We start from the raw sequence: 15,975 nt of genomic DNA on the forward strand, positions 1-15,975 counted from the left end.
TTTAAGGCAAACCATTATGCACTCCGCATGGAAAGCATTAATTGCTTTACTACTGAGTATCTATTTCGATGATATTCACCCCGTTTAACATATTTGAATTCACAGCATTGAAATCTGATCTGTCCATGGGTTTTCCGTTAGGATAGGGTTATATCGAAATGATATGGACTCTTGAAATCGGTGCCCAAGAGAATATGCTGGCACCCTTACCTATATACGGATGGTAATCCACATGTACATGCTTTGATGTACGGATGGCAATCTACATGTACATGCTTTGATGTAAGGATTTATCTGATGTCCTAGTTTATGTATTCTAATTAATAGATGAAATGACATTTTTCTTAGTTAATTTTAATCAAAATTTGGTGGAGATTTTTAAAAATTTGAGTTTAAGTTGTTTAATCTGTTCAATTTGAGTGTCCCGGGCATTTTTCAGGGCACTGAATCCATTTCTGCATTCAAAAATGTATTTTAAACAACAGAGAATCACACTCTTACTTACTTGAAATAATATTACCAGATTCTGGTGAAAAAAACTGTTTCATCTATAAGTTAGACTACGCCCTACCTTTATAAAATAAGATGCATTTACCCCTGCAAAAATGTTAACAACAATCATGGTTGCCAGTTGCCAGCACAAGGGCACACATATGAGAGAATCTGCTTGAAATGGAACAAATCTTTTCCTGCAATGAAACATGTTCCTGCAAGTGTGACAAATGATAGGAATCTTATTAATGAACTAAAATACTGGTTGTAAAGAAGATTCAACAAAAAGATTTACATGACCCAGCTAAATGCACTGCATTAACATGACAAACATTCTCGATTCTTTTCAAACAAGAAATTAGCGGATACATTTTACCTCCCCGCTTCAAAACTTTATATGCCATCCCCATCATCAAACCTTCACATATGGCAAATCCCCAGATACTACTTTACGATGTCTGTAAATAAAGATACATGCTAAAGCTGCAGAATGCTGAGCAAGTCGCAACTGACTCTAGTGAAAGACAGTGCAAAAGTCATGAAAAATTGTTGCAGCCACGTGATCGGTCCACGTGAGAGTTATTGCTATTGCAATATAAGAAATGGAACCTACTCCCTATGTTTAGTTCCTTTTCTTGCCAAGGCAACGCTACTGCAGATATTTTGCTTCCTCACATACGTGACACGCAAACTATCATACAGGTGATTCTGAAAACACCTAAGATTTCGATATATGTATATGCACCTCACCGAAAGATTTATGATACTTCACAAATCAAACTCACTACAAAATAGGTGAGTAGCCGATTTTACAAGCAACCTTCTCTGTAGACACTTTTATGAACATTTTATGAAGCCACTTACGAGACCTTGAGGCACACCAGCTCTTCGGAGGTTAACATCAACCTAACAGCATGAAATTAAAATATCTCTCTTGATGAAGAATGTATGTAGGATACAGTTGTCCCCGGCAGGTGGACATATATATAGTGTGAACTGATGAAATGTTATGAGAAACAAAATAAAGAATAAAAAAATGTAAAATGCATAGTTGCTTTAAAACATATGCTGCAAAATCCATAGATGCATTTGTAAGCATTCATCAAGATGAGGCCAAAGTGCAAGAATGGCAGCACAATTGAATGGAATCTTGAGAAAAGAAAAGAGTGAAAGAAAAATTAAACAAGGTATGCTTCCTTTAAAATGTTAATCAAACGTAAAGCAACGTGTACATGAAAGCATTCAGCCATGGTACTTTCTGATCCAAAAATAACATATCGTAACTGCTACCTTAGCAGAACTTTTCACTACATACAACTGTTGAAAGCTGACGCTCTCAGCATGCAGACAAAATTTTGGATAAATTACGTACCTCTTATTGCAAGGAAAAACATTCTCGGTTTTGAGGCAGAAAACAAATCAATTGAAATAAATTGGATTCGCGTCAAAATTGAAGAGGCGTGAAATTAAAGATTGAATTTAGACACATCAGGAAATAAAGTGTCAACTTAAAGAAAAGGAATACGGAGGATTTACATCTCTCTGATGGAGAAGTTCATCAATATCATGTACAATTTTAAAAACAGCATCTGGTCGAGCAAGTTTTAGTGCATTCTGGGACATCTTATGGAGTTCCTCCACTTTTGGACCAAACCAATCAGCAACCATTTTGGCAATCTCTTTTGGTGATTTACTAAACTTTCCAGCACCATTTTCGACAACATAAGGCACATTCCCAGCTTCCTGTAAATTGCAAACAAATATGGATAATGATATTAAGGTTAGTAGTAATTGTTATGATCATCCACCGATGCAATCAACCTCAATAATTTGATAGTTGCAGACATATCTCTTTAACTTCATCAACAAGTCATAAATTATGAGACCTCCACTAAATTTGAACAACACAGACAGAAATTAGACATAAGTTCAAACTTTCACTTTAACAACATTCCGATCATTTCCCAAAACCATCTGACTTGATCAATATCCAACCTTACCCACCTGTTTGTGTCTCAAAATGTCTTGGAATGCTTAACTACAAAAGAAGATGACTATCAATTTTTAATTTCTTTTTTATCTTAATAAACAAATTCAGGCCTCGTGTAACAACAATTACTGTTACATTACATCCAAGTATTATACAACAGTTGAACCTGAAAATTGAACTAATTGTTTTTTGTTTTTGCGTAACTCTGAGTCATGTATTACAAAAAGATACAGGGAAACTTATATAGAACAACACTTCCCCTTTCCACTCATGGAAGAAGAGCAAATATCTCTAATTGTGCACCCATATCAGAAGAAAATGAAGTTCCCAAGTCTCAGGAGCTTAGCACAAATGGAGTTGCTACGTCATTCTGCAGTCCTAAAAATCCATGTTTTAATTCTTAGAACAGTCAAAAGCATCTTCTTAATGACACCAACGGTCACTAAAAATGGCTGGTCTTCAATGAAGAATCTTGCAAAAAATATCACGAAACCAATAGCCAAGATGAACCCATATATGCCTAGCAAACTTACGATACCAAAAAATGTGTTTAATATATTCTTTCTTGCCACACTGCACACACATACAATTAATGAGATCAGTCATGCATAACCAATATTTTCTAGCGAATCCTTGATAAAGAACCTGTCACCCCAGTACTTTAAGAGTGGACCGATTAGCATCAATTATCTTCAGCCAAAGCTCTTCACTATCTGTGGTCACCTATCTGGTATTAAATTTCTCAACAAAATTAGGCTTGGGCCTAATGTTAAAATAAACAGACTGTGAGTCAAACCGAGGCATAGATTTATCATTACACCACACTAGTTCTCTCCACACTGGCCCACTACCTTGAGGGGTGCCTCGAACCCATCAGTTGGATAATTCATATCAGTTGTTTCCATGTAAGTTGGCTTGTACGTTTGTTTTGAGGATCAAGTCCTTGACAAGTTCCCTAAGAAAGCCAATCACCACAGCCTATATCCCCAATATCATGCCACCTGTAAAGATTTTAATTGCGAAGATAGCTGCCATAAAAACTGGCAAGATATTCAATCTTCACAAAGGTATGAAGTCACCAAATACTATTGCTACCTAGGTCCCACCCATATCAAGTGGGTGTAGAGTCAAGACTATCTACCAGACTCTCCAAATCCTTTTCAATACTTAGGAGTCCTGAATAATGAAGACAGATGCATTAAAATCACATCTATTAGCAGAAAAGGACTCTATCCCAAAGAAATTTCTTGTCTGATTGACATTGTTCGCTAACAAAAATTACATGTGCAGCACTAGGATTACGATGAGATAATTTTATTAATGTCCAAGCAATGACTAAAATTTTCTGTGCAATACTCCCATTAAGATAAGATAATTTTATTAATGGCGCCAACAATCCATCTTGCCACCAAAATCAACCTTCGGATCCATACATCCACCAGTCAAAGACCATCCCTTTCTCTATTCCTAGTACAATTCCCCATGAAAAAAATAATAAGTCACCCCTACCACAAGGTTTACCCCAAAGATAATACCTCTAATTTACAATAATTGGAATCGTTAGGGAATGACAAGAAGACTAATGAATATGCCAAGTAGACATGACTCTAGAAAGCACCACAAACTTACCAACTAAAGAGATGTCTCTATTGTACCACTTTTGAGTTTTCCTGTCAACTTTGGAGTGAACCCATTCCCAGATATCCCAATACATGTGCAAAAATCATATAATACTACCTTCTGAAACCAACTTCCAATTAGGATTAGACAATTAAGCATCACATCTGAGCCAATAATATAAAATGCAGTCTTCATCACTCACATTAACTCCATACAAAAGATATCCAGACAATCTGAAGTTTCATCCACTAAACACTCAGTTAATCTCGGAGATAAGTTGGATTTATTGCCAAAGTGGATATTAAGCATCTCAGCACCAATGGGAAGACCAAATATCCATATTCTATTTTATGTACCATAGCATCTTGAAGTTGATCCCAAGGGCATCTACAGCGATGGCAGGTGAAGGACCTAGGGGGCAGCCCTTCCTAATTCATATGTAAAGTTGAATCAGGAAATAAAGATGACTGCTAACTTGTATGTTAACTGATGCTCTGGAAAAGAGGGCCTTGACTCTTATATCTAATGTTTGGACTTAACAAAGCTGTTCCAATATATCCAGTATAAATCTGCACTCAATTCTATTATAAGCATTGTCGAAATCAATATTTAAGAACAGAGATATCTGACTTAGCTCATTTAATAGCTTCCCAACCAAAATAAATCTTCATTGACAAAATATGTTTGTGAACCTCTAAGTTCTTACCACCCTAGTATCAACTCCTAATCTTCTAGCCAGCAACTTTACAGTAACTTTGTAGGCAACATTGAAGAAGGTGATGGATCACCATCCTACTATCAAATATCTACTAGAACTCAGGGATGAGTTTGATAAATCCTATGTTGGACTGTTATTCCTATGTTAGTCATAAAGTTTTATGTTTCCATAGAGACTATATGTAAGGTCTTAGTCTTGAATGCAATGCCTTTAGGCACCTTGACTACATGATCACCTCAATGGTCAATGACTGGCATGGACAAACTTGACATAAGGTTGATGGCTGCAGAAGTCTATTTTTGAGTGCCTTGACCTATTAGCAAGGTGCACCCCAGACATTCTAGACACCCTTGCTCATAGATTGGGTGGACAGAAAACCTTGGAAGCTCCCATTAGTTGGTTAGACCAAGAGAAGCATGGAAGGGAACTTAGCAAGGAAAGAAAAGAGGATTTCCATGGGAAACATATCCATAGACATGCACTACACATGATGGGTGAAGTAACTTGACTACCTTTTATGGATTTGGGTGCTTGGGCTACATGTAGACCCAAGGAGTTGGGTATTCCATACTTGGGGGTTGTGACAGACAATAGAAGTGCCTTTGGGCATAAGCATCTGCAGAGCACAATCATGGGATGCATTCATTGGGCGCAGATCCGTAAGGCACACATTGATTGGATGAACTTGTTGGGCGTGTTACCTACCACATGTGTGTAGTATGCACAGGAGAATTTGTGTTCTCCTAGATGGTCCTCAGCCAGCACCGAACAGCCCCTTGCAGCCCCGAGATAGCTCGATGTGCCATTTTCTCCGCCACCTGAGCAAGCCATGTGGTCCCTCGCCCATTTGTTATGAATGTATGTTTGAAGGTGGACCTCTTGGCCCCAAAGATATGACTTTTCAATGGTTTGGTTGAGTAATTTTGTTTACTTCTCATGGGAACTTTTGGGCATGGATTGGTGGGGGGATTCAGCGGAAAGAGTAGGTTAGGTCCGTATTCCTATCTCCATTGCCTGATTTCGTGGTTACCATTGTATCCCAGTCCTGTAGGATCTCCTTTACTGGCCATTAGCATTAGGGCTGGCACTACATGGGAAATCTTGATTTTGGTTGCAAGGTCCTGCTTCCTGACTCCATATACATCACCCCTCTTCCACTCATTTTAACCCCATTCATCATTTTTCCCATCCGGGTCCACATGTGTCCACTGGATCCACATAGGGTTAGCCTCCCCTTCCCCTTTTCCACAACTTTGGTCGGGTCTGGAACGATGCCCCAGAGGTTGATGCAGTTAAAAAGAAAAGAAAAAGCATAATTTGGCCACTCTCAACAGGAAGTGTACTACAAAATGCAAAAGATGGCTAGGACATACAAATTTAGCACGTGGGAAAAAGCCAAACATGAGCTCTACCCCTTATCCATGGCCATCACCTTGGTTCCTATGGGCCATAGATGAGCCCCCTCTATCATTAAGGAACCCATGATTGTCACAACCCTAGTGGGAGATGAACTGCCCCACCTTAAGGGGGTATCCACTGCTATATATTACACATCATGCTCTCATCCCCTGGAGCCTCGAGTAGTTATGAAGATAAATCAATCAAAGGAAAAAGGCATATGAAGAAGGGTGGAAAAACAAGGGTCGGGATAACTCATGTACAACGATTTGCTCCCTCCTACACTCATATACCCAAGTGTGGGCTTCCCCTATTATAGCTACCCTTATGCCATGACATGTGGTCTGGATATTTCCCTTGATCCCCACTTTGTTCCATTACTATATCATTTGCCACCTGCCACTTGAGGGATGTACCATGGACATATCACCCGTTTTAAAGGTTGAAACCACCTAATAGGGTCCTTGATTAACCCCTTCTTTAGCTCGGAGACACTTGTACATACCAAAGCCCACTATGGAATGGCATGCCAACATGACGTGCCCCACTGATTCTATGACTTGTAAGCGCTTTTACTTGATTATTAATGATTTGTTATATTAGAAGGGGGGGATGCATTGGATCTTATATAGGATTGCAGGCGGGTCTCCATTTGGGGCTTGGTCTCCTTATACGGGGTCCTATCCCTCTAGAGGGCCACATTGGCACTTGTAGGGTGAGCGTAGAGAGCCATGGGACTCCACCATAACAGGGTGTACTTCATGGATCCCCAACACCACTCGTTGATCAAATTATTTAATTGCATAAACATCGAAGTAAACATTATTGAAGCCTTCACAGATATACAGATCATGTACTGAAATAAACAGAAACAATAACACAAGGGACACCATTATTTTTGGACAATTGTCCCCAGAAAAACCCAATTCGGGAAAACCGGTGTAGCATATAGAGGGTTTGTACTATTAAGCAAATTTCATGAATACAACTAGGGTGCCAAAATTGGCTCACCCAACAAAGAATATCCTTGACAATAGTACTTCTATCTGGAGACAGATATTTTGGCAAATCAACAATCAGATGATCAAACCCCACAGTGACTCCGGTTGTTCCCTATGTTGGATAGCGAAAGCTGCTCCAAGCACTGCTCTGGAACTGCGTCACTCTTCCAGGAGCTGTGTCACCCTCTCCCGGCTCAAGATCTGTTGATCTGCTCTCGTTCTGCCCCACAGAATCTCCTCAGCATTGCCTTTGAGGCCCAGCATCAGCCTCTACGACTTCTACGTCACTTGCATCAGCCTTCTACGTCCTCTGTGTCACCTCTACGGCCTCTGCGTTAGCCCTTCTAGGGCATGTGCTGTCTCTCCTAGTACTGTATTGCCTCTCTGATATGTATTCTTCAGCCTCAGATGAAAATCCCTTGTTGAACTGCCCCTCACTACAACTCTGATCACTAACTCGATTTCCTCAGCGAACCTCGCCCCAGAAAATCGAATTATTGATCTCTCTTGGTGTATCTCCAATTGACCCTAAAGCCTACTCTTATACTTTTCCTGTTGAATCTTCAACGACCGAGATTAAGTCCTTAATCAACGACTAAGATTAGAACTAGCTTGATCCTCGTCACTTAGAACTTTCTCACCCATATTTTATTAATACACATTAATATTTTTATTTTCCCAAGTTTAGACTTAGGAAGCCATTAAAAATATTAATTATTTTAATAGCTCCTCATCTGGGTGGAATTTCTCCAAACGAATTCTGGGTGTTGGAGATCTCATATGAACTAGCCCCTCCACAAAATTTTGGAGCTAGAGCACATCCGATGCTACCCAAAATCAACACAACCAACTCCACATATGTACCATACACTTGGCAGATGTTCCAGGATCCAGAGGATGTCTCCTGTTGTAGAGGGAGGGCTTATGTCATCATTCTAGCCTTTACATATGATCTACAAGCATTTTCAATCCACTTGGAGACCCATGAGGATGTCTTTGTGCCCCCCACACCCACTTGGGAGCACCACAGGTTCTTGCTTGGAAAACAAGGGGCCAACCCCTTATTTATTATGTTCGGAGTCCAGTTCTTCATCATGGCACCCCTTGTACTTCATTAGGCCTCCTCAAAGGTCCAATGACTCACTATGTTGATCATTTTCCCTCTTGAGAGGCTTATTTTTACATTATTGAGCTATTTGGTGGGCTTGTCACCAAAACTATTGTTATTATGCACATTATTTTATTTTAAGGCCTCAATTAAGCAAATTTAGCTCAATCAAATTCATTAGAGAAGTGTATAAATAGAAATGAGAGAATTCATTTTCATCATCATCAATTGGAGTGGGTTCTTATCTCTTGTGAGATTTTCACTATTCCTTTTGGAGGAGGTTTTTGGATGTAATGGATGAATTTTGATGTTTGGATATCTCTCTCTTTCCTTGGAGCTTCGTTATTGGCATAATTTGGTGATTGGATATACTCTTTACACATGTAAGTAATATTTTTCATGTTCATTTTTGTTATTTTCTTTTATACATGAATGATGCTGGGATTTTCGCTATACTAGATATGAAATTCATTGTTTTTCTTATGCAAAATTGTGGAAATTTAATCATTTGTAGCATTGCATCATCTCATGTCTCATGTGTGAAAGGGTGAATGTTCCTAGAGATTGTTTCTACTGAACATATCTTGATAAGTCATCGATTATTGTAAATTGGAGTATAAATTATTCTAGCATCTGCTCCCGTGCCCTAATTGCCATGCGAAGTTGTCTAGAAGGCTCCTTGATTGGGTGTAGTTCTTCTAAGTCACAAATTTCATCTTGACTCCATCTTCCCCAAAGGATAAGGCACTGATCCTTCCATAGGTGATCATTTTCGACAAGAATTCCTCTCACCTTCCCCTCTTTTTCTAGGCCTAGCCGCCATAGGTCACCTAGGGAATCACTTTTCTCACAATTTAGCCATCAAAAGAATTTGATCTCTTGCCCACAACTGTGTTGGTGTGTCCTCAAGGAGCCTTCCAAATTTCATGAAATTCTGACAGTGGGATCTTGAGATATTTCAAGCTCTAGCTTGAAGCTCAATTCTTGCTCTAGGTTTCCCATCGGCTAATGACCTCATTGGGATCATAGCATCAAATCATCGAAAGAAGGTTCCTTCTTTGATCCCCTTCCTTTTCCTAATTGGGTCTAGTACATCCTTGTTTGATCAACTTCATATCCTTGACCTAATTTTGGGTCCACTTGGCCCTTTGTGGTTCCGCAACTTGCTGACTCCAATTCTACAAAGATCACTTAGAAGCTAAGCATCCATAAGGCCTTTTGAAACTAGGGGCTTCCTTAACAAGGCATACTCTCAAACCCTATCCTCAAAAGCCCTCTTAGCCCTTCCTAGAGAGCCCATCACCTTGCTTCTAAAGCAAGCAACCCATTTAATTGAGTCTCTCCTATTAATAGGCCTAGGAATCACTTCCTTATCTGATCATTGACCATATATTCCCATGATTCCTCATATACCATTCAAGGTTCTTCGCTCACCTTATTGGCACGAAATGGTTTCTGCCATAAATGATGCGCCTAAAGGTTACAAGAGCCCTGGGTATGACAAGGCAAGAACCGTTGGACTTGATCATGAAAAAGCAAAAATATCATATTCTTTGAATAGAATGACAAGTTCTTGGACTGACCATGGGGTGTCCATTGTATTTGATGGATGGACAAATGTAAAAGGCAAGCCATTGATAAATGTTCTCGTTGTGTCTGTTAGTGGTGCCATCTTTCTAACTGCACATGATTACTCAGACAAGTTCAGGACCGCCATCAACATTGCAGAAGCATTACTTGAAACAATTGACCGTATTGGGCCATACAATGTCATCCAAGTCATCACTGATAATGCTGCTAATTGTAAGGCAGCGGGAGCAATTATTGAGGATAAATACCCCAACATATTTTGGTCTGGATGTTTGGTTCACACATTGAACCTTCTGATGCATGATGTTGTCAAGAACAAAAATGCACAATACCAATGGATTGGTGATTTGTACAAGAAAGGCAAACAAATGATAAAATTTATTACAAATCATAGCAATACCCATGGCCTTTTCCGCAATCACTCGAGATTGGAGTTGTTGAAGATTGCGAAGACCAGATTTGGTAGCTATTACCTCACCTTCAGGCGCCTTTTGAAGGTAAGAGAGTCATTGGCTAGCATGGTATCAAGTCCACATTGGCAGGTATTAAAGGAAAGGGCTATAAATGCAGCTGACAGGGAAGGTTTTGAACTGGTGGAGGAGGCCGCTCTTGATGCTCAGTTTTGGACAAGTGTGAGGCAAGTATCGGATTTCACCAAGCCCATTTATCACACGATTCGGTTTGCAGATACAGATAACCAGTGATTGGCGAGGTGTATGAGCAAATGGATACCATGTTGGGGCAAATAAAAGATATTGTTCATAACAGAGATCCCAACTTGTACAAACTGATTCATGATTGTGTGTGTAAATGGTGGAATAGACTTAATCTTCCACTACATTGCTTGGCGTATATCCTTACGCCAAAATACTACTCTACATCTTGGTTGGGCCAACCTGCACCAGGGGGTGGGATTAGGACCAAACCTCATTTAGATCCAGAGGTAACTAGTGGATATTTGCAAGCATTAGAAAAGTTGATACCTGACAAGGAGGAATGTGCAGTTGTGCGCCTTGAAATAGGCAAATACTTCAATGGAACTGGTTTGTATGGTAACTTCCATGCAATGGACGACAGAGATAGATTTGATTCTCTCACATGGTGGGAAACATATGGCGGCCAGGGACTTTTGCCAAAATTGGCAAAAAAAGTTCTTTCACGGGTTGTAAATACTTCTTCTGCAGAGAGGTGTTGTAGCACCTATAGCTACATACATAATGTGAAAAGAAACAGACTCAATGAAAACCGAGCAGAAAGCTTGGTTTCTGTGCACTACAACTTGAGGTTGTTGAGTCATTACTGTGATCGGGTTTATGAGGATCCCACATATAAAATTTGGGACAATCACCCAGAAGATGACAATTTGGAGGATGGCATTGTAAATCTTGAAGAACTGGAAGAGGAACTTATAAAGGATAAAGATGAAGCAGCTGCAGTAGCCATGCCACCTCCACCTCCACCATCCAGTAGCAGTGCTCGAGGTCCAAGTCTTGTTCCTTTGTTGTCGCCACCTCCATCTACACCCTCACATGGAGGGCATGTGCCTTCTAGTTCTGGTCGTCGGTCTGTGCGGGAGACTCCTAAAAGACCATCATGACCTGCTTATACTCCTGGAGACTCTCATGGCAAGGGCCACATGTAGATTTACAGTTTACTTGTCTTTTCTAGTTTCTATTAGACTTTAGTTTTCATAACTGTTGAGTTTTGAGTCCTTGACTCTTGACTCTTGACTCTTTCATATCATAATGATATTTTTTGTAAACAATATATGACTGTGACAATGAAAATTTGAAGTTTAAAGTTGGCAATTATAACTCATTGGTAATGATTGTGAATTATGAATATGATGCTTCGTGAAAGACTAAAGTTGTTTCATTATTCATGTTTCATTTTATAACATTTCATTTCATGTTAACAATTAGAAGTTAGGACTTAGAAATATCTAAGATATTACTTCTTGTAATGGTTAAACTTAGCTTGCAAGTACAATTTTGGTGATCAATGATGATAAATGTTATATATTGAATTTTCAATTTTGAAAGCTTGAAGTTGAAACTTTAAGATTGAATTTGATGAATCATGATTCACAAGACTCAATATGTTGCAGTTGTAATATGTATTTTACTAACTTGTGGATATGGTTGATGAAGATTATAATTTCTAGATGATTGATCATTGATGTGATATGGTTCAATGATCAATGATCAATCTATGTTTTTTTATGTTTTTTATTTCTAATTCATCATTCTACATGTTTTTGTTGACATATATGTATCAAAAATTAAAAAATATAAAATATATATATATATATATATATTAAAAAAAATCGCTCCAGGATTCGCTCCCAAACCGAGAGCTTCTGAAAATGGTCACTCCCGCTCCTCGCTTCCGCTCCCGCTCCCAAGTAACATAGGTCCATAAAGCGCAAGGAGCCTTAACTGAGGTGAAAATGGGCTATTGCTCCATTGTTGCCCTCGACCTCGTAGCTGCTCTATAGGAACCCCTCCTAGCACCCCTGCTAGTTTGAGCAGTAACATTTTGACATCGTTGTCGAGTACATGAGACTTATGTTTGTTCCCCATACGACATATTGACATATCAATATTGGCAACTACATTGGAAGAATGAAGCCTTAGTTCTTCATTGAACTTCAAAGTTAATGCTTGTAGGGTGAAGCAAGAATCTATCAAGGCATTTTAATTCACCTTGGCGACTACATTTTAATCTTAATATGCAAAATCATGTAAAATGGACTATTGTAAAAGAGAGATTAATCTTGGTCCTACATTTGCAAAACTCAATGACCAAGACCTTCAAGAACTACAAAAGAATGTGGATAAATATGTTAAATTTTATCAAGATTTGTTGGAAGATACGGATAAGGAATTCATGCTCAAGTTTCACGGGTCAACACAAAAGCAACTCTATGTCATGAGGTGTGCCTTTGAGAAGGATCCTAGTTGTCTTCTTGACCTTGTTGGCCTAACCTGCGCTTTTAATGTTCTGACTGGCCTAATCAATGAAAAGTATTATAGTCAGTCACAAAGCCACACAAAAGGTAATCAATTAGATGATCAAGATGGCATTGAAGAAAGTTCAAGTGTGAAGGATCATCATCAAAGTAAGGAATGTATGGAAGAGTGGAATCAATCTGAAGAAGTTGGAGAGGACCTTGATAATGGGCAAAAATATGAGTCCTCCTTGTTGAAAAGGGTCACTAGGTTTGGTCTTCATAATGACATGTAAATATGATTTCATGTATTCAGATGTAAAGAAATAAATAAAAATTATTATATTGACTTGCTTCATGGGTTTCATGAGCAAGGGATCTTGTTTTGAGTCAAGACTCCCATTGAGAGTCTTTAGGATTTATTTGTCATCTAGTCATAAAATGTTAAGAGTCATTGTCATGTAATGAATTCCAGTTCCACTTTGTAAGAGTCAATCTTGTTTATGTAAAGTATCCTCCAAGACCTTGTCACGTATACTCTTCACGTCGGCCTACAATGATGGGAAAAACTGATAAATGAAGTCGGCCTAACCTCAAGTGAACATGTCGACCTAAAGGACACGTGTGGAGGTGTATAAATAGCCCAACTTAGCCTCACTTGAAGACACACAATTCGATTAAGAAACTCAACTTGATTTCAACAAGCAAAAGTATGAAGTAAAGGGCTAAACAGAAATGTGAAGTAGAGGTTGAAAAGAAGTGCAAAGAAGTAAGGGAAGGTTTCTTCTGGGGCAGGGCGAAGGAAGTTTCTTCTCGGCAGTGTGAAGAAAGTTTTCTTCTGGAGCAGTGCGAAGATGGGTTTCTTCTAGAACAACGAAGTTTCTTCTGGGCAAGCAAAGGAGAAGGATTCTTCTACGAGGCTAAGATAGAAATCCAAAGACCGAGTTTCTCTAGAGGAGACTAGTGAAGACCTAGAGACCGAGATTCTCTAGAGGAAGTCAAGAAAAGGTAGTGTGAAGTATAGAGAACAAGTTTCTCTAGAAGGAGACGAGGAAAACAGTTCAAGATCAAGAAGAAAGGTGAGGAAAGGAAGAGGCGGAGCATCAAGATTAGTGACAAGGTTCTTGGGAGGATACTAGAGTCAAGGGTCTGTGTCATGGTCTTGGTACTTATCAATTGAAGATCTAGAAGAAGAATTTTGATTGGGTTTTCCTCTCAAGACATGAGAGGTTTTGGCCTTGGCTGTGAAGCCTACATACTGTGTCACTTCTATTTTATCGTGCATATTGGTAATTGTCTTGATGAAGAAAACACATTAATAAGCTAACAAAGAAAAGACTATAAGCTAAGGAAGTAAAAGTATATCACAAGCAATTATCAAGCAGAGAAATTGTTAACTCTGAATACCCTAGATTTCTCAACATGGTATCAGAGCTTAGGTGCTGAAGACAAGAAGGGGCAATCAAAGCAAGTCATTAAACACCAAGCAAGAGTCTTGAAACTATCTTCAAGAAGGAAGCAAGAAGAAATACTGAAACCCTGGAAGCACTTCAGAGATCATCACTTATACATCATCAAAGGAGTAGAATCTCTTCAAATCTAAGGGAGATTAAATCAAAAGGTAATCTTCTCTCTATTGAAGCAAAATAGAAGGCAGTCTTCCCTCATTGAAGTAAGAATCTTCTTAAAGATTCAAAGTAAGAAGCAACAAGTTCATCATCAAGTTGAAGATTTGATCTTCACAAGTATCTTTTTATTATAATCCAATCTAGTAAAAATGACTTCATGTTTCAAGGAGAACCAAAAGTTGGTTGGGATATCAAACTTCCTTAAATGAAAAATAAGAATAGACATAGTCCTTGAAGTAAATGAAGTCATTGATCATGTTCATGGAAAAGTCTTCAAGCCATCCAAAGAACAAGCATTATCTGAGTACATGGAAAGGGATCTAAAGGCTCAAAAGATTCTCAAGGAATCCATCAAAGGTCCTCTCCTTTCCTATGTAGCCAAGCTGGAGACATCTAAAGAAATTTATGATAAGCTGGTAGAACTTTTCTCTGAAAGAATGACAGGAAAGACCATATCACTTGGATCTGATCTATACAAATTGAAGGTTTCAAAGGATGAAGGGATATTGTCATGTCTTTCAAAAGCATCTCAAATAAAAGGTCAATTGCAGGATCTGGGAGAGATGGTATTTGAGAAATAAATGATCTTTGTTATTCTAAATGCAATAACTGATGAACAAGATAACCTCATATCTACTGATGAAGAGGAAGCTATCCCATTCATCAAATTATGGTGTCTCTGCAAGGCAGAAGAAGACAAGATGAAGAAAGAAAGTGAGAACAGATCAGATAGAAGGGAACAGTTAGTGACAAGACAAAAAGGAAAATTTGGAAAGTTTGGTACTCCAAAGAAAAAGAAGAACATGGCTAAGGAAAGATGCTATGGTTGTCCAAATATTAGGCACTATAGAAAAGACTGTCCTAAATGTAAGAGGGACAAGGAAGAAGACTATTCTACTAAGGAAGTGAAAGAACCTTAGACAAAGAGGCTTAAGAAAGAAGAAGGGAAAAGATCTCTACTATGACTGAGATGATCTTCTTCACTAAAAGGTACTTTTCACTTGTAAGTTATAGATAGGATGCAGTGTAAATAAAATAGAATGCATCAGATTAGAAATAGCACCGTGATAGAAGCATTAGAAGTAAGAGCTCGTGACATGAGAAGAAAATATGTCTGGTACAAATTCTACTGATTACAAAGAATGGGAGCTCTTGGAAAAACCTCATTGATACTTATAGAAAGAAACAGAGGTCATCATCGACTGGGATCATCATAGTCAATAAAGAAAACATCTGTCGGGTGAGGATATGAAACATCCTCAAGTTTCTCTGATGGAATCCTCATCAAAGGATTCATCAATCTAGAAAGGAAGCAAATATTTCATAAGGAAGTCCAATTCATGGGATTTAAGGGATGATGGTATGATGACATAACATGAAGGTAGGATAAAGTTCCTTCAAATGAAGCTGCTACAGGAAGTCTGGATGACCGAAAGGAAGATGAGGTATGTATGCTTACATAGGATATTATGAAAGTCAT

General features: G+C 38.7%; 1 protein-coding gene across 4 annotated transcripts in view; it reads right to left on the reverse strand.

The window, feature by feature from the left end:
- Positions 1–1,659: 1,659 nt before the first annotated feature.
- The window catches only part of LOC149242031 (putative monogalactosyldiacylglycerol synthase, chloroplastic), a 374,275-nt gene continuing 359,959 nt past the window's right edge, over positions 1,660–15,975 (reverse strand). For all 4 annotated transcript variants that reach the window (XM_089374127.1, XM_089374126.1, XM_089374125.1 and 1 more), the window contains one exon: positions 1,660–2,235. In XM_089374127.1, coding sequence (XP_089230253.1) covers positions 1,996–2,235 — 240 coding nt within the window. In that variant the 3' untranslated portion in view covers positions 1,660–1,995. The remainder of the gene's footprint in view (positions 2,236–15,975) is intronic.

This window comes from Pinus tabuliformis, chromosome 8 (genome assembly GCF_031772625.1).
Source record: "Pinus tabuliformis cultivar Carrire ecotype Pingquan chromosome 8, CPIR1, whole genome shotgun sequence".
NCBI lineage: Eukaryota > Viridiplantae > Streptophyta > Pinopsida > Pinales > Pinaceae > Pinus > Pinus tabuliformis.